The sequence below is a fragment of the Carex rostrata genome, chromosome 6 (assembly GCF_964058835.1).
Source record: "Carex rostrata chromosome 6, lpCarRost1.2, whole genome shotgun sequence".
NCBI lineage: Eukaryota > Viridiplantae > Streptophyta > Magnoliopsida > Poales > Cyperaceae > Carex > Carex rostrata.
Window position 1 is genome coordinate 12,997,372 of NC_135923.1, and position 23,347 is coordinate 13,020,718.

At 35.2% G+C, this 23,347-nt stretch overlaps 1 protein-coding gene and 1 pseudogene across 1 annotated transcript; both read left to right on the top strand.

Annotated features, from left to right (window-relative positions):
- Nucleotides 1–298: 298 nt before the first annotated feature.
- LOC144556264 (18S ribosomal RNA) lies at nucleotides 299–558 on the top strand (annotated as a pseudogene).
- Nucleotides 559–11,256: 10,698 nt separating this feature from the next.
- On the top strand, nucleotides 11,257–19,500 carry LOC144556106 (putative 1-phosphatidylinositol-3-phosphate 5-kinase FAB1C). Its single transcript, XM_078304596.1, has 10 exons — nucleotides 11,257–12,239; nucleotides 12,576–13,331; nucleotides 13,738–13,891; nucleotides 14,137–14,481; nucleotides 15,034–15,555; nucleotides 15,803–16,137; nucleotides 16,585–16,711; nucleotides 16,798–18,183; nucleotides 18,395–18,661; nucleotides 18,935–19,500. The coding sequence occupies exons 1-10, from the start codon at nucleotides 11,866–11,868 to the stop codon at nucleotides 19,187–19,189; spliced, it is 4,521 nt and encodes a 1,506-aa protein (XP_078160722.1). The 5' UTR covers nucleotides 11,257–11,865; the 3' UTR covers nucleotides 19,190–19,500.
- Nucleotides 19,501–23,347: the final 3,847 nt, after the last annotated feature.

Here is a 23,347-nt window from a genome sequence, read left to right on the forward strand (position 1 = left end):
CCTTAGAGATTTTATGATTTAATTACTTGGAGTATTTTGTGTGTGTATGTTCATTTTTGTCTTCTTTGTGATTAAACCTGTATTTTCCTAAAACTGAACATACTTTTTTAGGTTTTTTGTACCAAATTCAGTTTTCATAATTCTAGTTCATCACTGAGTTTGATCCTGGCTCAGAAGGAATGCTAGCTATATGCTTAACACATGTAAGTCGAACGTTGTTTTAGTAGTCTCGCCCAGCTTCAAAAGAGTAGGGCAGTCGCTAGGGTTGTTTTCTCAGGGCCTTGTTTTGGAGTCAAGGGCAAAGCGTTGAGAACAAAGTGGCGAACAGGTGCGTAAGGCGTGGAAATCTGTCGAACAGTTCGGGCCAAATCCTGAAGAGAGCTCAAAAGCGCTGTTTGAAGAGCCTGCATAGTATTAGGTAGTTGATCAGGTAAAGGCTGACCAAGCCAATGATGCTTAGCTGGTCTTTTCGGATGATCAGCCACACTGGGACTAAGACACGGCTCGGACTCCCATCTCAAAGAAAATGGACACCTCCATTCATGAAAAGCAATGGAGAGGAATTATATTTTTCTTGCTTTTATAATGGAAGATTTATAAAAAGATTATTCCGAGTCTTGTATGCTGACACATCAATTCTTGACTCCGTGCATGCGCCATGTTAAAATTAGGTAGAAGGGGACTTTGAACAGTAATTGTACTTGACAATCTCGGTCAAGAGTTCCAAAAGAAAAAAGAAAAATGGTGAGGAAATTGGGAAATAAATATGCCGCGATCCTACATGATTGCAGGTTCCTGTGATTCTAATTTCAACCGTTCATATATTTTGAAATCCGTGTACTTTTAAACTCTATTTTTTTAAGATTCGTACAATGTAATAAATGAATGATTGAAATTGGAATCGCAGAACTCTGCGATCCTATAGGATCGTAGCAGATTTGCTTCCGGGAGATTGAGGCATAATACAATTTGGGGGGAGGAAATATATATTTTATTCTTTTAATATCGATCCATTTGCACTACTCTCTTGTCTGTCTACAATTCTCATCACCGGTGTGGTTGTCACAGTGACAAACAAATAGTTTGGATTCTATTGAGCGGGGTTAAAAATTCATGATTCGAGTATAATTTGGATATAATTCGGTACAATAAAAAAAACAAAACAAAAAAACACCAAATTTTTTTTAAAAAAAGTTTGCATTTTTTTCCGGTGCGAATAATTCCTAACTCGCATTTTATTCTTAAATAAAAATATATTATACGTTTTTTTTGTTTTATTTAGATTTCGATTCAAAAACGTCAAAAAAATAATAATAATTCGCGAATTAACGTGAGTTGTGTAACTATGGTTTCCACTCTCGCTATGCTATGCTCACCACAGGTGAGAATAAGCTACATTACAACTAACATTAGGAAGAAATAAAATACATAAGATATTTTAACACACGCCTAACAAATCGAATTAATATTTTAACATGTTTCTGATGACACTGAATTAACAAGGATTTTTAGTAGATTAATAACATGCTTAAGTCCGGCATATCTATATATGTTCGTTATTTTTGTATATTTATTGTAAAACGTGTGTTCTTATTAGTGGTGGAACCACATTGAATAGGAGTAGGAAGTAACTTTTTGAATTTTGAAAATTAATATAGATATGATCTATGTATCACCTAGTGCTGGTTAGAGATTATTTAGATATAATATTATAGGTCTTAGGTCATAGGAGTAGGAAGTTGGAGTCTATGATGTAAGCTTAGAACTTTGACCTCTACGATTAGGTAGAATATAGTTAATATTAGTATTAGTATTATTACTATCACTTTCACTTTCGTTTTTATTTGTATTACTTTTATTTTATGACTACTTTATTATTACTTATCTTTATTGTTTGATTGTGATCGGGTTTCATTTCTAGTCTAATCGGAATCTGACTGTCCAATATAAATCACCAAAGTTTCAATAATCAAGAGTTAAACATGTATAACATATGAGGAGGATCCACTTGTATCCAAATTGGTGACACCCGATTACACTTATATTTTCAAAATTCAAACAGTCGTTTCAAACTGTTCAAGATGATGAATATATTAAAATGTACTTGGAGATCAAATTTTACATATTTTTTAAATTTGTTTACTATTTATTAAGTATTTTACAAAAAAATATTGTTTTCAAACTATTGGATTTTGTACTCATCTTAATAAAGAGTAAAAAAATTCAAAAAAAATGTAAATTTTAATCTCTGAGCACATTTTAATATATTCATCATGTTAAACGTTTGAATCGACTATTTAAACTTTGAAAATATAAATTATAATCTAATGTCATTAATTGTAAGTGTAAGTGAATCCCTCCTCATAACATATATATTTTGGAGCAACTTGGTTGTTGCTGTAGCTCTAGTATACTAAAATAATTTCGACAGATCATATTGATTTTATTAGACGGATGTAATTTAAATAGAAAACTTATCTCCATTCTATTATTAAGCACGTTGGATGTCCGATCTACCAACTGCTACGATTGAAAGATGAAACTTCGGATTTGATCTCAACCCTCCAATTACATAATTGGTCTTCTTTTGATTAAATGCATCCGTTTTATGTATAAAAGTCTAAATTTAGTTAAAAACATACTCACTACATGTGCTACTACACGATATGTTACAATTAAAATTGAACAAATTCTGAAATTTAGCTATATATTTATCTGTTTCCTTATTTCTTTATTTCCATATTTCTCCTATTTAATTGAGAAGACTCCACCTTTCATTTTCTTATTTCTTTGTTTCCTTGCTTCTTCATTTTTATACGGATCACAATGGAATTTTTTTTTATTTCCTTATTTATTTTTCTTTGTTTCTATTTCTTTTTCTCTTTCAAACCATCATTTCTAGCTAAGAGGGCATTATAAAAGATGGGGTGGAGAAGAAGAAAGGAGAAGGACAAAATAGATATTTAAATTTTAAAATAAAATTATAATATGAATTCAGCTTAAGTTTTTAATTTTAATTAAAATATGGGGAAATAAAAAATGATTTCAAATTAGAATGGAGAAATAAGATATTTCAATATTTTGATGGAAAAATTGACTATTTTAAAAAGTTTTGATGGGTACACTAGAAATTTCCCCCCTTAAGACTATGTTTGAATTGAAAACAGCGTGATGGAGGTTAGCAGTTAATTCAGCTGTCGAAAATAACATGTTAAACCAACATTTAATTGTAATAGCTAAATTGTAGGAGTAAGTGGTATTCCGACTCATTAAACATACGAAATTGAGTTTGAACTTTGAAATAACCTGTTGATTTGATTTAGTATTTTTTTATCTGTTATTCAAAAATATCCTAATTACCTAAAAAGTATAGAATAAGACACCAAGTCACATAGACAGATTTCAGCAATAAGAAATGTAGAGCATTGGGCCCCAATTGATCCCAACTTTGGGTCCCAATGAGCCTAAATTAGTTGTGAAGCTGATTTCATGTTTTTTTTTTCTTTCTTTCATAAAAAAACGAACGTGGCAGAATACAAAATGAACTTTCAATGCACGACTTTCATGTAGTATAATACTTTTTTTTGACATTGTAATGTAGAAGTTTTTATTTCATACCAATCCGAAACATTGCTGATGTCTTTTCATTTAGGGAGAAATTCACCTATATCCCTGAAAAACTACAAAATTACGATACTTAAACTTTGAAGTTACGCATTACCTCCTTTAAACTTAACTCCAAAACTTACAAATTTACCTATTTTATCGTCTTTTATATTAAAACTTATTTTAAATTTATAAAATATCTATTTTACTCTTTATTAAAACATATAAAAATTGTAGTTTGTTTAAATAAAATATTGATCTTATAAGATACCTACCATTTATAAAATACCACGAAAATTAGATATCCATTATACTCTTTACTCTTTATAAAGTACCCATTTTGTTCTCGAAAACTGATCATATATAAGACAAACATTTTTCTTTAACAAACTATAAAAATTTTATGCTTTTGGTGAAGGATAAAATGAGTATTTTATAAATATAAAATGAATATATCTGTGAGTTTTAAAAGTTTAGAGGAGGAATATGTAATTTTGAAGTTTAGAGAGGTAAATACATAATTTTAAAGTTTTTTAGGGATATACATGAAATTTGCCCTCTTATTTAACGAAGAGGTCCAACCTTTCGTTTTCTTAATACTGTGTTGGGCCCTAATTAAAAAATTATTCATTCCGCTTTCAGCTTGAGCCAATAGTTTATCTTTCAAGCATTTTTGTTTGCTTGAAAAATTAAAATGATTATGTGGCGGAACACAATTTAAAAAAAAAATCAAATAAAAAACTAAAAACCTACTAATTCATCTTCTGAAAGAGATAAAAAAAAATGTGGCAATCTTAAATGGTTCCTTCTTTTAATATAAGGAAGAAAATTGACCCAATAATTAATTGCATTAAGGAACTTTACTTATAACAATTCAATGCAATGATGTGTTGTATAAGAAGAACATAAAAATGTAATAAATATATAATATATATATATATATATATATATATATATATATATATGAGGAGGGATCAAGTTACAACACTTGAAAGTTACAACAAAGTTACAACATCATTTTTTTTCATTTTCAAAGTCCAAATCGTCGATCCAAACCATTAGATATTCAATCTATATTAAAATGTGCTTGCAGACGAAATTTTACATTTTTTGAAATTTTTTTGCTATTTATTAAGATGGGTACAAAATCGCTGTTTTTATTAAAATTCTGCACCATTAAAAACAGCAATTTTGTACCCATCTTAATAAATAGTAAAAAAATTTCAAAAAAATGTAAAATTTGGTCTGTAAGCACATTTTAATATAGATTGAATATCTAACGGTTTGGATCGACGATTTGGACTTTGAAAATGAAAAAAAATGATGTTGTAACTTTGTTGTAACTTTCAAGTGTTGTAACTTGATCCCTCCTCTATATATATATATGTTTATCTGTCTTGCACATTTGATGTCGGTAGTTTTCTTCTTTGCTTTGGATGTCGGTAATTTTAGCCCCACTGAATTGGACAGGTTTTTGATAGAATTTGTTGTAAATGGATATACATTGTTGGCACGAGTATATTCGATAAATGGCGTGCTCTTACCTAAATATAAATATAGATCAAATAAATTTATATAGGAGTGAGCCACGTAGGACCATGAGCCCGAAATTTTAATATACTATTAACAAAAAATAAATTAAATAATTACGATTTTGTAGAATTTTATTTTTGACAAGGCTACAATATCAGATGACACGTAGAAATGAAGTGCATGTCCGCCATTTATTGTGACAAACAACAGCTTTGATTAAAATTCAGCAGTTTTGACTAAAAAGTTTGTGAACAACTGCTTTTGATTGGCCGAAATTGTTTGGGCCCACAGACTTTGCTCATGCAGCGGTGTTGAGTAGAAAAAAATGTTGTTGTTTCTATTCGCTATCTGTTGTTGCGAACTTGCGATCGTATTAAAAATGAAATTTTCACAAATTCGTTGTTATTTGTTTTTTCAAAAAAAATATATATGGATCTATCTCGGTGATTTTCTCTAAAATAATATAAAAAATATATTAAATTGTATTTTTTTTTCAAAATATGCTCATGTTTCTGTGATTTTTTTCAAAAATAAAAAATATACTTAATATTTAAAAGAATTATAAAATAAGTAGGGTTAAAATTGTTGGTTCCAACTTCCAAAGACACATAGAGGGAGTGAATATGACATTTTTAAACTTTTAGTCTAAATTATAAGTTCCTAGTGTCTCAGAGTTATTCTCGGCAGAAACTCGAATAACTTGGTCCTAAACTAAAATATAAAATAATAAAATAAATAGTAGAATTTAGAGACACTTGACACAAGAGTTGTTTACGGAATTCGTGTTAACAGTACACTCGGCACATGCCACAGCAGATCCGAAAGACTAACAAGGAAAGAAGAAATTGTGAAGATGCGCAGGAGCATAATTAGAAGAATAGCTGTAGAATATTTTTTCCTATGGTAGAATAAATCATGTATTTCTTTCTATGTTTAGAATAATTCCAAATGCAAATATTACCATATTATTATGGCTGATTATATAGAGCATGACACTGTTGTGTAATTGAAAAAGTTATATGAAATAAAAGAAAGGGAGGGAGGTTTGGGGAGTCTTGTGTTATTTAGATTAATTCAATATTCTTGACAATTCGGCACTAACGCCTACATCTCCAAGACCCGCGACCTTTGAGATGGTGCGCATTTCTTTACCTAATGAGAAATTAGTACAAGGTGGAACCGGTGAGCCCTTACAATCTTCTGGGAAGTCACACTGCTTGAACACGGAATCAGCTCACGAGCACTAAAGGCTCAAGGATAACAAAGTGAGCAACTAATGCTCAGAGGATAAATGGTTGATCTCGCAGGATCACTCTAAGAGTTGTTGTATTGATTGAATAAGCTTGAGATTGATTGTGAGTATTGAAGTTTAGGTGCACAAGCAACAACGACTTTCTCTAGATCTGGAAATTCGAAATATTGAAGTTGGGGACGGCTAGAGTGATTCTTCAAACTTTGGTATTGCTTCTATTTATAGATAGCTGATAAAAACAAGGTAATTTGCCCCGACTGTTGTAACGGTACATGGACCGTTGCAACAGTAGGTCAACTTACACTAGTTTGTAACAATTGACAATATCTTAAACTAGTTTGGACATCAGTTGACTCGGAGGAACTACTAATTGACTCACATTCAGATTCATAACAATTTGTGTTGAGTTTTAAGGATACCTCATTTGAAGTGCTTGATGATCTACTACTTGATATTTTCTTGTTTCTTGCTTTTGCCATTTCTCAAAGTATCTCAATGGCTAGTTTGTTGGTGATATTATTTTTCGCGATGATCTCCTCCATGTCAACATCGGAGTCTTCATCATAGTTAGCCATCAAGGCTAAGTTGGTTTCTTGGTTTCCTAAACATCACATGCAAAATCTTTCCTACAATTTTATTGTTAGAAATAGGTTCTCCCAATTCTACAAATTCATTTTGCATTTGTAACATTCTATTGTACATATCCTCAGTTGATTCATTATTTCATATATTAAAGGTTTCAAATCTAGTTTCAAGCCCAGTGAGTTTGGTTTGCTTTATCTGTGCATTACCCTCAAATTTGTTTACAATAGCCTCATACATATCTTTGGCAATGGTCATATCACGAAAGATCATTGATACAGATTCATCAACATAACTATAGATAATATATATAGCATTATCATTTACCCTCTTATTTGATTTTGATTCATCTGTCAGTTCAGTGGAATTTTCTTTGGTTGTGGGAGTATATTCAGTTGCAACAATATCCCAAAGGTAAATTATATTTAGGCAGTTCATCATTTTTCTTTTCCAATTACTAAAGTTCTTGGTAGAGTTGGTTAACTTTGTTGGTTCTCTAACAAGCATATTGGGTGCCATTATAGGATCTAATACAATAATTAAATTAAGTGTATCTTAATTTGATTTTCCTGCTCTGATACCACTTGTTGGTCCCAAAGGCACTTAAAGGGGGTGAATAGGACTTTTTTAAACTTTTAGTCTAAGTTATAAGTCCTTAGTGTGTCTTAGAGTTATTCTCGGTGAAAACTCGAATAACTTGGTCCTAAACTAAAATGTAAAATAATAAAATAAAGAGTAGAGTTTAGAGACATTTGACATAAGAGTTGTTTACAGAGTTCGGCACTAACGCCTACGACTCCGGAGCCCGCTACCTTCGAGATGACGCACCTTTCTTTACCCAATGAGAAATGAGTACAAGGTGGAACCGGTGAGCTGTTACAATCTTCTGGGAAGTCACACGGCCCGAGCATGGAATCGACTCACGAGCACTAAAGGCTCAAGGATAACAAAGTGAGCAACTAAGACTCAAAGGATAAATGGTTGATCTAGCATGATCTCTCTAAGAGTTGTTGTATTAATTGAATAAACTTGAGATTGATTGTGAGTATTGAAGTTTAGGCGCACAAGCAACAACGGCTTTCTCTAGATCTGAAAATTTGAAATATTGAAGTTGGGGCGGCTAGAGTGATTCTCCAAACCTTAGTATTGCTTCTATTTACAAAGAGTTGATAAAAATGAGGTAATTTGCCCCGACCGTTGTAACGGTACATGGATCGTTGCAACGGTAGGTCAACTTACACTGGTTTGGACTGACGGGAACCAGAATGGTGGATTTTGTGTATAACGGTCCTTGACCGTTATAACGGTTCCCACAACGAAAATCCTCTGGAATGCTGACTGTTAGGTGATGGTTCTGATCGATTTAAACCGTCACACGCCGGTGGAGGATTTATTTATTCCGTTGCAATAGTTCCCGAACCGTTGCAATGGTAGGCCTCACTTAGTTCATACTCAAGTTTATTTTACCAATTTTGCAGGTTAAATATCATAATCTTGAGATGATATTTTTGATGTCTAATGTCTTGTGCTTCATGACTACATCATTGATGTTGTATAACAGTTTATTAATTCATCCTTGATGTATAATTATTGAATCTTCTGTTGTCATGAACCTGCACAATATCTCAAGAAGGAAAACTATAAATAAAATCTAATTTATATATGTTTTGCAAATATAGTCAAACAAACAAGTAGATTACGGCACAAGCTAACAAAAATGATTATTGGTTTTAGTGTTTCAATCGTGCACTATATTCTTATCTCTGTTTTCAAAGTCCAAACAGTCAATTTAAACTGCTCAATATGATCTTCACATTAAAATGCACATAGAGACCAAATTTTTTTTGAAACTTTTTACTATTTTTTAAGATATGTACAAAATCATTGTTTTTAAGTGATTTTGGACCATCCAAAACAGTGATTTTGTACTCATATAAAAATAATAAATAAAATTCAAAAAATATAAATTTTTTGTCTTCAACCATATTTTAATATAGAAATTATATTGAACGGTTCGAATTGACTATTCGGATTTTAAAAACAGAGCATGATTGAAACATCAAACCAATAATATATTTTAATCCTGCCCTAGTAAAATTGTGCGTCACATAATTTTTTTTTGCCTCGTAGCGATGATACATGATAGACTGATGGTTGAGATAGGGGCATTGCATATAGCAGTTGCAGCATTGCAATGGTAGTGATTATGATGATATTGACGAGGATAACGTTGATGATGATGATGGCATTCAAAACATAACAAAGTTGTGGTACTAGCATGACTTAAGATTGGATTAATTCTTGAAACAAGTCGATTTTAGTAATGTAATTCTTGTTGCATTTTCAACCACAAATTAATAATTTATTGGACATTTTTTTGAATAAGAATTAGTGGTCAAGTAATTTAATTATTTTATATTCACAAAGGAGTGTCTTTGAAAATTTCAATTATGTAACTTTTTTTACAGGAGAGTATTATCTTTGCTAATAGATCAAATACTGATTCTTAAATGAGCGTGAATAGCTTATATTCACAAGTTAATTTATTAAATTTTTAGAGTTAAAATTTATAACTTTTCTTCGAAAATTTGAAATCACCGTACCTTTACCCCAAATATAAACATAAAATTCTACGTTCTTTTCCCACGACTATGTACGTGTCTCAGCGCATCAATGGCTATTGGCTAATTACCTGACAACTTCAAGTCATTTAAAAAATATATCTTAATATTTTTTTTGATTATTTTATTTTTGTTTCAAGTGGAGCTGTAGTCGAAATTAATTTTATCCATTCAGCAAAACAACCCGTTTTATATAAATGACACCACCCCGTCTCAAATGGTTTTAGCTCGGCTAAAAGATGGCACAGAAATTAGTTCTTTATTATTCTTCTTTTTAGATTGAAACAGACATGCATAATGGAATTTTGGCGGGTTTAATAATTAGTCCTATGATACGTCCACGTCCCCATCCTCTTCCCGGAGTCGGACGCTCCCATTAAACCCCATAATTAACAAATAACACTTCATTCATCCAACAAAAAAAAACAATACACTGTTTGTCAGACCGGTCCGACCCGACCTTCAATTTTTTTGACCGTTACCTCTGCCCGGCTGTTTTCTTTACTGGGCGGGGCCGCGGGGGCGATGCCCTGCCCCCACAAGGCGGTAATTTTCCTGAAATTACTAATCCAAAGGGTAAAACTATCGACAGAGCTTGTTTGGCTTTAGTCAGCACACCAGTCATATACTTTTTTCTTTTCTCTATTTATTGTGGGCTGAGTGAAGTCAAATTAGCTCTGTCGATATCTTTACCCCATTCAAAACACTTGTTTTTGTTTTTAAACTAAGATGATATTCTGGCTCTTAGCTACACACCTACACCCAATAGCCAGACACGTAGATACTGCAGATTTAAACATGACTTGTTTGCCATGAAATTATTAATTGGTTATTAATGTAATGTCGGTCCAGGCAATAAATTTAGAACGATACACCAATCACGGTTCACAACCCGCCAAACGGGGCATCACTGAATTAATTGCGTCATAGATGTAAAGATTTGTCCCGGTGAAAAGGATCTCTTACCGTATCTCGCATCAAACCTTATCCACCAACCAAACAACGGCACGTCAGCACATCTACCCAACAGCTATTCCGCACCTATTAAGTCTCCGTAATTCCCCTGTTTCCTTTTTGTAGCGAGTCATTATTGTCTCCAGTATGACCTGTTACATGCATTGTTTACAAGATGTACGTAAAGAATACGCATTCATGCAGCGGTCATTAACAAATTATGATATTTTAAAAGGATCTCCTATCTGCACCCCGAGCTAAGTTCTAATAACAAAATTTACCTCAGAAACGTTTATGCGGGCTCCACTCTTCATTGATATATGTTTGTTGAAAATACTAAGATCCAGGTCCATACAATAAATTATAACCTATACAGTACTTTTACTTTTTTTTTTCTCTCCGACACTCAACCCATCTCAATTAAAAACTATGTCCATAATTAACAAATAAATGGACCCTTACCAACACCGTTAATAATTTAATACGGTACGGAGTTCACGTATATACATGTTGGGTCCTACTTTACATTAGCAAATTTATTGTACTTGAATACTGCACCAGTTGTACAAATATATTTGGAGTTTCGATTTTCTTCTTACCGTTTATTATTACTTAAATTTCCTTTTCATCTCTTACTTCATCACTCCTTGTTTTCTACGAAACCAAAAATCCGCCTTCCGATAAATCCTTGTATTTCAAGAATAAAGCGTTCAACTCCTTGACTTCATAAACAAATGAAATCAAATCCATAAAATAATTGGAAAAAAAAAGAAAAAAAAGGTATGTAGAGAAAGAGAAGACAAAGTCCATCGCTATCGCAACTTCGCCTGGCTTTCGCTTTCATTCCTTGTTCTATATCTTTCCCCTTTAGCCTTCAATCCAGATCTCTCTCCATTAAATCCATCGAGTTCATCTACCTGATTTCACCATGGGATACTTTCGTCTTGCACAAGTTTCAGTGCGTTCGTCTATTGCATTTAGAGATCTTAATCTCTCTGTAGGGTTCTCGTTGAATCCGTGTTAGGTTTAGCTCGTTCTGTGGTTGATACATCGGATTGTATATAGGAAGGGGAGAGACAAAAAGTTTTCTAGGAACTAACTGTACCTTCTGGAGAAATTTTGGTCTTTCAGGAGTGTTGATTTTAACTTTTGATTGAGGGTTTTAACTCAAAAGGGTGATAAATAGAAAAGAACTTCTGAGGGTATCCTTTTAGTTCCCTCCAGACTTCTTTTATCTGTGATTTTTTTTCTTTTTTTTTGGTATTTCGCCTCAAACAAGCAGGGAGCCTGAATCCTCTCAGTTCTTGCCTCTGTTTCATGGGAGTAGAGAAAAATTCAATTGCAGAGGTTCCGCAAAAGGTTAGGTCTTGGATCAACTGCCTGCCTGAAAACCTCTCCAGATCTTTAATGGACGGCACAGATGATGACTGTTCAAGGTGCCACAGTTGTGGCGGCCTCTCGTGTGAGAGTTGCGTGCCGGTGCGGTGTGGGTCCACGGAGTGTTGTCATTTAGGCAGTAATGGATTTGAGAGAGAAAGAGGGGAGAAAAATAGCTCCTTACTGTCTTTGGAGCGCATGGACGCGTCAACTGTACCCGTCCAGTCAGGATCTGAGGGGGTAAAGATCAAACAGTTGGTGAACGAGCTGAAGATCTCTCGCCCAACACTTCAATATTCGTTTTCTTCTCCAAGGTAATTAATTTTATTATTGTTACTTATGTTTTATGTTTTGTTTGGTTATTTTACAATTGATTTTGTTAACTTCACATGTTGATTTGGAAGTTGGTTTAGTTTAAATAGGTTTAGTGACTGTCCTAGTGCCTCTCAATCCTCATCAAATATCTAGAATTAGTTAATTTATTAGAAACTCTTTTATGCTGTCGATGTTTGTTTCTGAAATCCATGTATATATTGTTTTCATTACATATTTAATTTTAATGTCACCACTTCTGCATATACAGTCACCTACTTCCAGTAGTAAATATTGCAATAGTTGAATAATTTACCTGGTTGAAATACTTAATTTAGGAGTATGGATTATGAAGATGATGAGTTCAGTACGAGCTTCTTCACCCCATCAAGTTCATTCTCTGTTACTACCACCTCTGATAGCGAATCGACCACCTTAACTGAACTCCCCAGCTTCAAGTCCATTGTTTCAAGCCCCCAAATTAGCCCGCGCAGGTCACCCGAGCCGGGTGGTGATGCTACCCCTACCTCAAGACGGCGCTCCGTTCCCTTTGACCGATACTCCCCAAGATATGCCAGGCAGAGCTCATATTCTGAGTCTATGCAGGAGCCAGCAAATAACCAAATATATCTTAATGATGATGAAATGGGTCGCCAAACACCTCCCCCAATAAACTTGGAGGGTAACAGCATCATCTGGCTCCCCCCACCTCCGGCTGATGAGGGGGCTGATACTGAAAATGCGTTCTACGAACTTGACGAGGATGAAGATAGTAATTCTGGGTTTTTTGCGGATTCGGGTTCTGATGAGGAAGGATTTGAGATTGGGGAGGAAGGCAACTCGAATTTGACCCAGAAGGAGGTTTTGAGGGGTGCTTTGCATGGGCACTTTCGGGCTCTTGTTGCCCAGTTGTTGGAAGGCCAAGGGGTTGGGGTTGGAAAGGAGAGCTGTCAGGACAGTTGGCTTGAGATTGTGGCATCTATGACATGGCAAGCCGCAAATTTTGTAAAGCCCGATACACAAAGAGGGGGGAGCATGGACCCTGCTAATTATGTCAAGGTCAAGTGCATTGCTTCAGGAACCCCAAGTGACAGGTATCTAGCATGACTTTATTTCTTTTATTATTATTATTATTATTCTTATTATTATTATTATTATTATTTATTATTATTATTATTTTTTGCAGTAGTTTAATTTTTCATGTTCATCAAAAGTGAAAAGCTAATATATCATGTTAAAAAGATGAAAATGCCACGGACTGCTGTTGACAAAAATGCCTCAACAACAGCTAAATTGAATTCCCAAACTGTCGGAAGGGAGAAATCAGAAATTATGATATCTTTTTTAATTGTTTGAAGGGGAAATCTTTCTTATTTGAAGGAGTACAGATGAATTTTCCATTTTGTACATGATGGAATTTTTTTTTTTTTTTTGGTGTTTGCTATTTTTGTATGATTATTACTTTGGCTGGTTTTGATTTATTTGATTCTATTTTTACAGTACTTTTGTTAAGGGTGTGGTTTGTTCTAAAAATGTAAAACACAAACGGATGGTGTCACAGCATAGGAATCCAAGGCTGTTTCTTCTAGGAGGGGCACTTGAGTACCAAAAGACCCCAAACAAACTAGCATCCCTCGACACTGTGCTTGAACAGGTAAAGTTTACTTACAAATAATTTTTCTTTTATCTACTTGCCACATCATCAAGAGCTTCTACAAAGCATCTCCTTTTCTTTCTTTTTTCTTTGTTCTACTTTCTGATCATAGAACTAATTACGGAATTATTGCAATTAATTAATTTGCTTCTTGCAAATTGTCTTATTAAACTAATGTCTAATTTGGTACGTACTGTTAGGGTTAATTTATTTGGTACTAAAAGTTTCTATATTTAAATTCGTAGGAGAAAGAGCATCTAAAGAGAATCGTGGCAGCAATCGAGGCACAACGGCCTAATGTGCTGCTGGTGGAGAAGAGCGCCTCACTATATGCCCAGGAGATCCTCTCCAAGGATATCTCCCTTGTGCTCAATGTAAAACGCAAGCTTCTAGAGAGGATTGCCAGCTGTGCTGGGGCCCGGATCGCCTCCTCCACGGAAGACCTCAGGTTGGCAAGGATTGGCCACTGCCGCACCTTCCGCACTGAAAAGGTCACCACTGAATCTTTGGCAGAGAGTAATTTTGCGGGTAAAAAGGTTGTCAAGACTTTGATGTTCTTTGATGGATGTCCAAAACGGCTTGGATGCACGGTAATTAATGACCTTATATTTACTTGATATTTTTTTATTATAGTGTTTGTTGATGCTTGAAATGCATTGTGGTCATGAGTTAAATTAGGAAAGTTGTAGTATGTTTTGTATTTTCTCTTCTTGGGAACAAAGCTGATTTGAAGAAAATTTTGAACTACTCAGTCTAGAGAGAATTAGAATAGGAAATTGTTAAGTCCCTTAAAAAAGTCTTGTTTCTATTCAAATAAAAGTTGATCTGTTGGAATTGAGATTGGAAGGCAGACAAGGAAAGGTAAGGGATAAGGTTTTATGTTTTGAAAATTTTGAAGAACCAGAGTTCACTTGTTAAATTCAATAGATGTGCGTAGCATGCATTTTCTCAAATGATTTTAACTTGTGCTTTGAAAGAAAGAGGCTCGGAAAATAAACACTTTGAAATAGTCCAAGCAATATTCAAACTGGGTACACAAACATTATAATAGTTGCACTTAATGCATTACTAGTTTTACCTTGTATTTATCGTCCAAGCTCCTGCAGTAGACTAACAAATGAGACAAAATAACTATGATGTAGATTCTTTTACGGGGTGAAAGCCTTGAAGAACTAAAGAAGGTCAAGCATGCAGCACAATTTGCTGTCTTTGCAGCCTATCATCTCTCTCTCGAGACCTCGTTTCTTGCAGATGAAGGTGCCTCTCTCCCAAAACTCCTCATCCCATTTGATTCAACTGGGCAGAAGCTTCTAGGAAATGGTTCTTTCAATGGACATTTGTTGACCCAAAACCCAGAACAGGAGTCTGATTCCTCTCCTCATTCCCAAACTGGCCAAGATGAATCAAGAGAAGAATCCACCATAGAAGAGAAATCCGATAATGAAGAAAAGAGATTATACCTGCCTGAGGATCAGAGAGAGATGACGACTGGTATCTTTTCTACTGATGAGAACCAGCAGAGCATACTAGTTTCCGTATCTAGTACGTATGCAGTGAAGGGGTCCGGTACGGTTTGTGAACAGTCTCAATTATTTCGTATCAAGTTTTATGGTGGCTTTGATAAGCCGCTTGGAAGATATCTCCGTGAGGATCTCTTTGGTCAGGTAGTACTTGCGTTCATTTTGAATCTAATCTCTATTTTTTTAATACTTAAGGAAGCATATTCAATCCAAGATTTTTAGGTAGTCTAGAGGTAATTTCCGAAACAATAATTTGTAATATCAGACCTGTATGGTGCATCAACTTAGGCCAAAACATAACAAACAAGGCTTCTTATGGCCAAATAAGAGGGAAAAAAATAATAAAAAATTCAATGAAGTAATATAATTGCTATGTTGTGTTTTTAAAAAGGCTCCGTACTGTTCATCATGCAACGAGCTGACAGAGAACCACGTAAAATGTTACACCCACCAGCAAGGTACTCTGACAATAAGCGTGAAGCGGCTATCCTCTGACGTGAAGCTACCTGGAGAGCGGGATGGTAAGATATGGATGTGGCATCGTTGTCTCAGGTGTCCTTCTGTTGAAGGGGTCCCACCTGTTACTCCCCGCGTTGTTATGTCTGATGCAGCATGGGGCCTCTCCTTTGGAAAGTTTCTTGAGCTCAGTTTCTCAAACCACACGACTGCTAACAGGGTTGCGTCTTGTGGTCACTCCCTCCAAAGAGACTGTCTTCGTTTCTATGGGTATGTTGCTTCATTTGGTTATTACTTGTATGATGTTGTTCCAGCTTCTGTTGGTCAGCTAAACTTAAGTGGTGGATTCACATGAGAAGTTCAGGGTCTAAGTGACCTCAGAGAACTTGCAATTAACTTTGAAGCATATAACATTTGGTTGATTGATTTCACTGAAACCTTGAAAAATGATAACATTAATCCTTCTGAACAATTTCTCCCTCTGGTTAGGCCCTAGATCATATCAAGTTATCTAATGCTACACCTCTCATTATGCTTCAGTTAATTCAAGTTATCCTCATTTGAACCTTGATTTTGCTTTATGAAGTTTATTTATTTATTTTTATATATTGTTTTGATATTGCTTTTGAACTTTTAATACACCCTTTGCAATGACCCCAACAGAACATGGATTTGATCTTTTAATTAAGTTCTTTTTCGCCCTTTTTGATGTGGCAGATTTGGAAGCATGGTGGCAGTGTTTCGGTATTCTCCAGTGGACATTCTATCTGTCAATTTGCCTCCTTCAGTGATGGATTTCACCAACCGGGTGCCTCTTGAGTGGGTGAGAGAACAAATGGCCGAGGTATTAATTTATTTTTTCTTATTATACCATATTTCAGATCAAATCTACTTGTTTGCTACTTGCTAAGATGCACATTCTTTTTGTAGATATGCACAAGAGCAGATTGCTTGTATGCTGAGGTTTCTCATGTGCTGAACAGCATTGAAAAAACTGTGTCAGCTTCACAAAATGAAGCATTGAAAGAAAGTATCTGTAGGCAAATCTCTGATCTAAGGGAGGCTGTTAGATCCGAAAAGGTCAAGTATGATGTTTCACTTAGGCTAGTAACATCAGAAAGCATGAATCTTTGTCTACCACCACTAGATGTTCTTGACCTCAACCGGCTGAGGCGGGGACTTCTAAATGATGCATGCGGGTGGGACCGTCGCCTGTCTATCATTGATTCTCTTGCAAAGGGAAGTTCTGTCCCATCAGATGACATCCTTGAAATATCATCACGGAAGCAGGAGGAGAATATAAGCTCACATGTACTAGAGTGCAACACAAACAATATAGTGGAAATGGACCTATCCATTGAATCTCCTGAAGGCTATGCGGGGCCGGCTGGTCTCAGCTTGATCTCTGGTCAGTGTAGCCAACAGGAGGAATCTCTAGCGGTCAGGTCCAGTTCAGATTCATCTGCAGAAAGTCTGGCCTCATCTACTTCCAGCCTTTCTGAGAGGATAGACATGGCATGGACCGGGTCCACAGATCAAACTCAAACTCAAACTCCAGCTGATTCTTTCGGGTCCTTCAACTTGATGGATAATCCTGCTATTAGAAAAAAGATGGCCCCAGTCAGGGTACACTCCTTTGATTCAGCTTTCAATACTGGAAACACATCTAGGGATCAATTGATGAACATCCGCAGGGCGTATTCACAAAAGTCCCCAATGGCTGACGATGCATCGAACACGGCTATTATACAACCAAACATGCATATCTTACCGGCCTCATGCATGGTGATGGGTGAAGGGGCCCGTATTGCAATGCTTTCTCATGTGAACTCAAGTGATGTGGTCATTACAATACATGATGATGAACTCACCAGCATCATAGCATCTGCTATGACATCTCAGGAGTACAACACCTTCATATCCCCCTCGTCAAATCATGATAGTAGCGAATCATTGACAGAAGAAACCCATTTTAGGGTTTCATTCGATGATGATGCCTCATCGCCGGCTGACAAGGGGAGGTACTCAATTACCTGCTACTATGCGAAGCAATTTGACGTGCTTCGTAAGACGTGCTGTCCAAGTGAGATGGATTTTATACGGTCCATCAGTCGTTGCAAGAAGTGGAGTGCACATGGAGGAAAGAGCAATGCGTACTTTGCCAAGACTCTAGATGGGAGGTTCATTGTGAAGCAGGTGACAAGGACGGAGCTCGACTCTTTTGAGGATTTTGCGGCCGAATATTTCAAGTATTTGATGGAATCTCTGAAAACAGGAAGTCCCACATGCCTTGCTAAAGTTGTTGGGCTCTACCAGGTATCACACTATCTAATTTCCTTATGCGCATTTTCACAATTAGAGCATAGAATATTGGGTCTTTTTTTAATTTTGAGTCTTTTTTATTTTTTACTTTTGAGATTTAGGTTTGAGTCATTTTACTCTTCAAAATTCTTAGGTCAGGTTTGGGTTACTTTTAAGAATTTATGTGCCGCCAAAGTTAATAATTTTTGTCTTGTGGAAATATTAGGTAGTGGCCAAGAATTTGAAAGGTGGGAGGGAAATGAAGATGGATTTCATGGTGATGGAGAACCTCTTCTTCGGGAGAAACATATCGAGGATCTATGATCTGAAGGGTTCCTTGCGGTCCCGGTATAACCATGACACGTCAGGTAACAACAAGGTTCTCTTGGATTTGAATTTGTTGGAAAATCTCCATACCAAGCCGATATTTCTCGGGTTCAAGGCGAAGCGAAGGCTCGAACGCTCTGTCTGGAATGATACCTCCTTCCTTGCGGTTATTTCTCTACTCCTTTCTAATTTTCTAATTTTGTAATTTGCATTCATAAGCTTTGTAATTTGTGCCAACTTTCTAATTTTCTCTATAGCTTTGTTGGGGATGGATTTAGAGTAGTTATTGGCCCAAAATGTCACCTCAGCAGTTAAATGATACATCAGAACTTCAGGAACAGAGATACCAGATGAACATAAAAGTCAAAAGTACATATTTTTAAGGTGATCAAGAAATAATAAACTGCCGTTCTAATCTAATCTTGACCTATTTTTCTAGTCGGTGGATGTAATGGACTACTCATTGCTGGTTGGGATCGACGAAGAAAAGAACGAGCTTGTTATTGGAATTATTGACTATCTTAGACAATACACTTGGGACAAGCAGCTGGAGACTTGGGTTAAGGCCTCGGGCCTACTAGGTGGCCCGAAAAACACTCTTCCAACAGTCATATCTCCTTCGCAATACAAGAAAAGATTTCGGAAGGCCATGTCAAAGTATTTCCTGACATTGCCTGACCAATGGTCGTCTTAATGTAACTCTCTCTTTTTTTTTTTTTTTTTTTTTTTTTTATAGAGTCATTTTTTATAGACGGTTGCATAGGGTAATACCACAGGAATGAAATGTGATTCCTTTTTGTTGTATGTTTTTAGGTTAGTTGATTCAATTGTATGGCTTGAATCGTGTTTGAAAGCCACGCGTGGAAACACGTTCCCTAGATGTCGGATATTTCGATCGATGTCTAGGTGTTTGGGTCAATAGATTTTTATCAGTGTAAAACTGTAAATGCTTTTCGGTTGGTGTAATTTGGACTTGAGATCAACATTCTATTATTGTAACTTCTATATCTCTCGTCATTTCATTCTTTTACACTGATTTCTGATAGCAGCTTGTCACTCAGGCGAGTCTGCTTATATCCTCCAAATTAGGATGGAACTGCTTTATAAACGTTATGGCAATCCAATCAATGTTTTCTTGTCATTGTATGATATCTAGTTATTTTCCTTTCTAAAAATGGCTGTCGCTTCACTATAAAATCACTGAAAAGCAAACAAGATTTAATCTGGTTCCAGTGTTAGGTTTGGATCTAATAGTGTTGGCGAGAGGTCTAATTAATTAATTATAAATTCTTTGATCAGAAGTGAACCGGGCCTTGTTTATCATATCGGGTTCACGGGCGTACGGATACATATTTTCTTCTCAATGGGCCGTTTTTCTTCAAAAGAATTCTATAGTGACTCAGCAAAAATCGAAAGAAAATCGTTCATAATCACGTGTAATATATTATATAGTTCATATATCATCATAGGCAGAGGTGGATTCAGAATTTTGATTAGAGGTAGGCATAAATTATTGACAATAGTGCAATTTTTTCTTGACGAATAAGAGCAAAGTAGCGGATAGGAATTTTAAAAAAAGATTTGGTGTGACCGGATACATTGCGATACGGTACGTTTTGATCACAGCACGACATGTTTGTCGGTCACGTGTTGTGACTCACGTCCCATGATGTGACCGTTCGCGTGACATGCACGTCATGCGAAAGATTTAATCGCAGCATGACACGTGGTCTCATGAGTCACGTGTAGTTAGGACTGTTAAATCTTGATCGAATAGTAAATCTTGAATACACTAATATAAATTATGAAAAAAAAGTAGTTAAATATGACCAAACGTGACAAACCACTCACATGTGGTCAAAGCTTGACTAACGTACTGTGACCATCCTTCCAAATTTGATCATGACACAACATTGTTGGTCCTAAAGGCACCTAGAGGGTGGGTGAATAGTTTTTTTTTTTTTAACTTTTAACCTAAATTAAATTATCTAGCGTGTCTATAGGTTATTCTCAGCAGAAACTCGAATAACTTGAATCTAAACTAAAATATAAAATAAATAAAGTAAATAGTAGAGTTTAGAGACACTTGACACGAGAGATGTTTACAGAGTTCGGCACTAACGCCTACGTCTTCGGGACTTCGCGATCTTTTTGATGGCGCGCCTTTCTTTACCCAATGAGAAAAGAGTGCAAGGTGGAACCGGTGAGTTCTTACAAAACTTGGAAAGTCACACGGTCCGAGCACGAAAATGGCTCAAGAGCACTAAAGGCTCTAATACAAAAGAAGCGAGCACTCAAGGCTCTAGGGTTTGAATGAATAAAAGATCTCTGACAAATCATTCTAATTCTTACAATAGGTTGAGTATGGTGGAGTAGATTTCGGTTGTTGAATGAGTATTGAAGTTTCAAGATCAAGCAACCAAGGTAGCTCTCTATTTGAGTTGAGAAGAAGGTGATTGATGGCTGGAGCATACTTCAAAACCTAGTATTTGTTTCTATATAAATGGAGAGAGGCAAATCTAGGTATATAGACGTTATCATATCTGACGTTTGTCTTCCACGATTTATACCGATCCATACGTTCATATTTTGAAAAAAGTTAATACATAAAAGTTGTAGATCTCGGTCTCCTAAAAATTTCATGCTTTGATTCACTCAAATCGGAGTTCGTATGACCAAATGGCGGTCAAATTACGACAGGTGTGAAGGCTGCTGTAATTATTCCGTTGCAACGGTCCGGCTCTAGAACCCAGACCGTCAGGTGACGGTCCCAAACGAGTTAAACCATTGTGGTTGATATTTTTACCGTTGTAACGGTGCCTGAATCGTTATAACGGTCATCAACTGTTCTGGAACTTCAAATAACGGTCATTAACTGTTCTAGAACTTCAACACTCTTCAAACAAGCGTATCTTGGTGCTCGAGTGTCCGATTTGGGCATATGACCACTTTTCGGAAAGCTTATGAAGAATAGATGTTGATTTTGAAGTCTTACCCTTCATTGGAACGGTAATGCAGTCAGTTATCTCAAGGACAAAGGAAACAACCTCAATAGTATTGTTACATTTCTAAATCTTATAAACCTGCACATATCTCAACTAAAGAAAATTGTTAAATTAAATTTATGTATGTTTTGCAAATCTAGTCAAACAGACAAGTAAAGGGTTTCAAAAGCCAACAAGCATGATACATAAAAAATCTGACTTAATCACAGCACGACACGTGATTAAGGGTTTGGCACAAATTTATCTAGGGGTAGGTATAGATTTAATTTACCACTATGTCAAACAAAAATTTCAAATCCAGGGGTAAGCAAGTGCCTACCCCTAAGCCTCTCTGCATCCGCCACTGATCATAGCTTTATTTCATCCGGAAACTATCCAATCAATGTATCACCACTGATAACTAATTCGGAAATTTTTTATTCATAGAAATGATTAAATTTAGATGTACGGAAATAAAAATAGTGTTTCGTTTCTAACAAATATAGAAAGATCTGACTCATTGAGTATGATTCAAAATATATGAATCTGACTCAATGGTCCATATCCAAATATTATATTTTTTCTGAGATCATCTGCGGACCATAGCTTGATTTTCTTCTAATCGGACGTTCCGAAACTCCAGATCCAAACTCGAAAAAAACATGGATCTGAATCATTGAGTCCGATCCATAATATTTGAATCAGACTCAATGAGTCAGATCTTTTTATATCTATTAGAAATGATTCAATTTTAATAATTTCTACTGATAAAAAAATTCCGTAACCACAAAGATCCACAAAATATTTAATACCAATTTTGCTGATTACAATATTTTTTCGGTCCCATGCGAAACCAAATGTCGCAAAAGTCGAGAAAAAGAAAGGTGGTATATTGGCACTACATCACGTTGTTATATACATATATATATATAAATGTCGCAAAAGTCGAGAAAAAGAAAGGTGGTATATTGGCACTACATCACGTTGTTATATATATATATATATATATATATGAGGAGGATTCAAATGTCTTTATTTTTTGTGTCTCCACTATGTTTCTATTTTTTAAAACTTTAATAATTCAAAATTTAAAACTCAAAAATCAAAATAAAACCGTTGGATATGATATACATCATTTTATCCATGCACATCTAAAAAAATTATGACATTTCAATTTTAGTTTGATTGTCATCAAGAGCTTGTAAAAAATGCACTAATTTGAATGATTTCTAGACGTTGATTTTTGAACCTATTGATTTACATAAAAACAAAATTGAAATGTGATAATTTTTTATAAGCACACAGAGAAAATAATATAGATCACATCTAACGGTTTTATTTTGACTTTTAAGTTTTAAATCTTGAGTTATTAAAGTTTTAAAAAATGGAGGCATGATGGAGGCACAAAAAATAAAGGCATTTCAACCCTCCTATATATATATATATATATATATACAGGAACTGCACGTACCTACCAACAGATATATTGAAAATAGATACGCATATGATGGGGAGCACAATATAATTAGGTGCTGGTTTCAATTTTATAATGTAACTTCTTTATCAGAAGATGGATAATTGATCCCTGACCTTCATCATCTGGATGAATAGTATTTTTTTTCTTTTTTTTTTCAATTATAACGGCGGTCAGCAATTTTTTTGCGCCTAGGAGTGTCAACCATCAACGGATACGGTAAGAGTCGGGTGAAAGCATTTTCATATCTATATTCATCACAAATTGTTCTTACCTGTACTTTATTCTTATCCAGTACAAATTACTTTATTCATATTCTACTTTTACCTGTTATGGTTATCAGATAACGAAATGGTAGCGGGTAAATAACGGGTAATGCTATTATAATAAAAAA

Bases quoted from the DNA above. Each gene is read 5' to 3' on its own strand.
- LOC144556106 (XM_078304596.1), top strand. From the start codon at position 11,866: ATGGGAGTAGAGAAAAATTCAATTGCAGAGGTTCCGCAAAAGGTTAGG. The intron at 16,712-16,797 runs GTATTAATTTAT...TTCTTTTTGTAG, and splicing joins TGAGAGAACAAATGGCCGAG to ATATGCACAAGAGCAGATTG. The intron at 18,662-18,934 runs GTTATTTCTCTA...CTATTTTTCTAG, and splicing joins ATGATACCTCCTTCCTTGCG to TCGGTGGATGTAATGGACTA.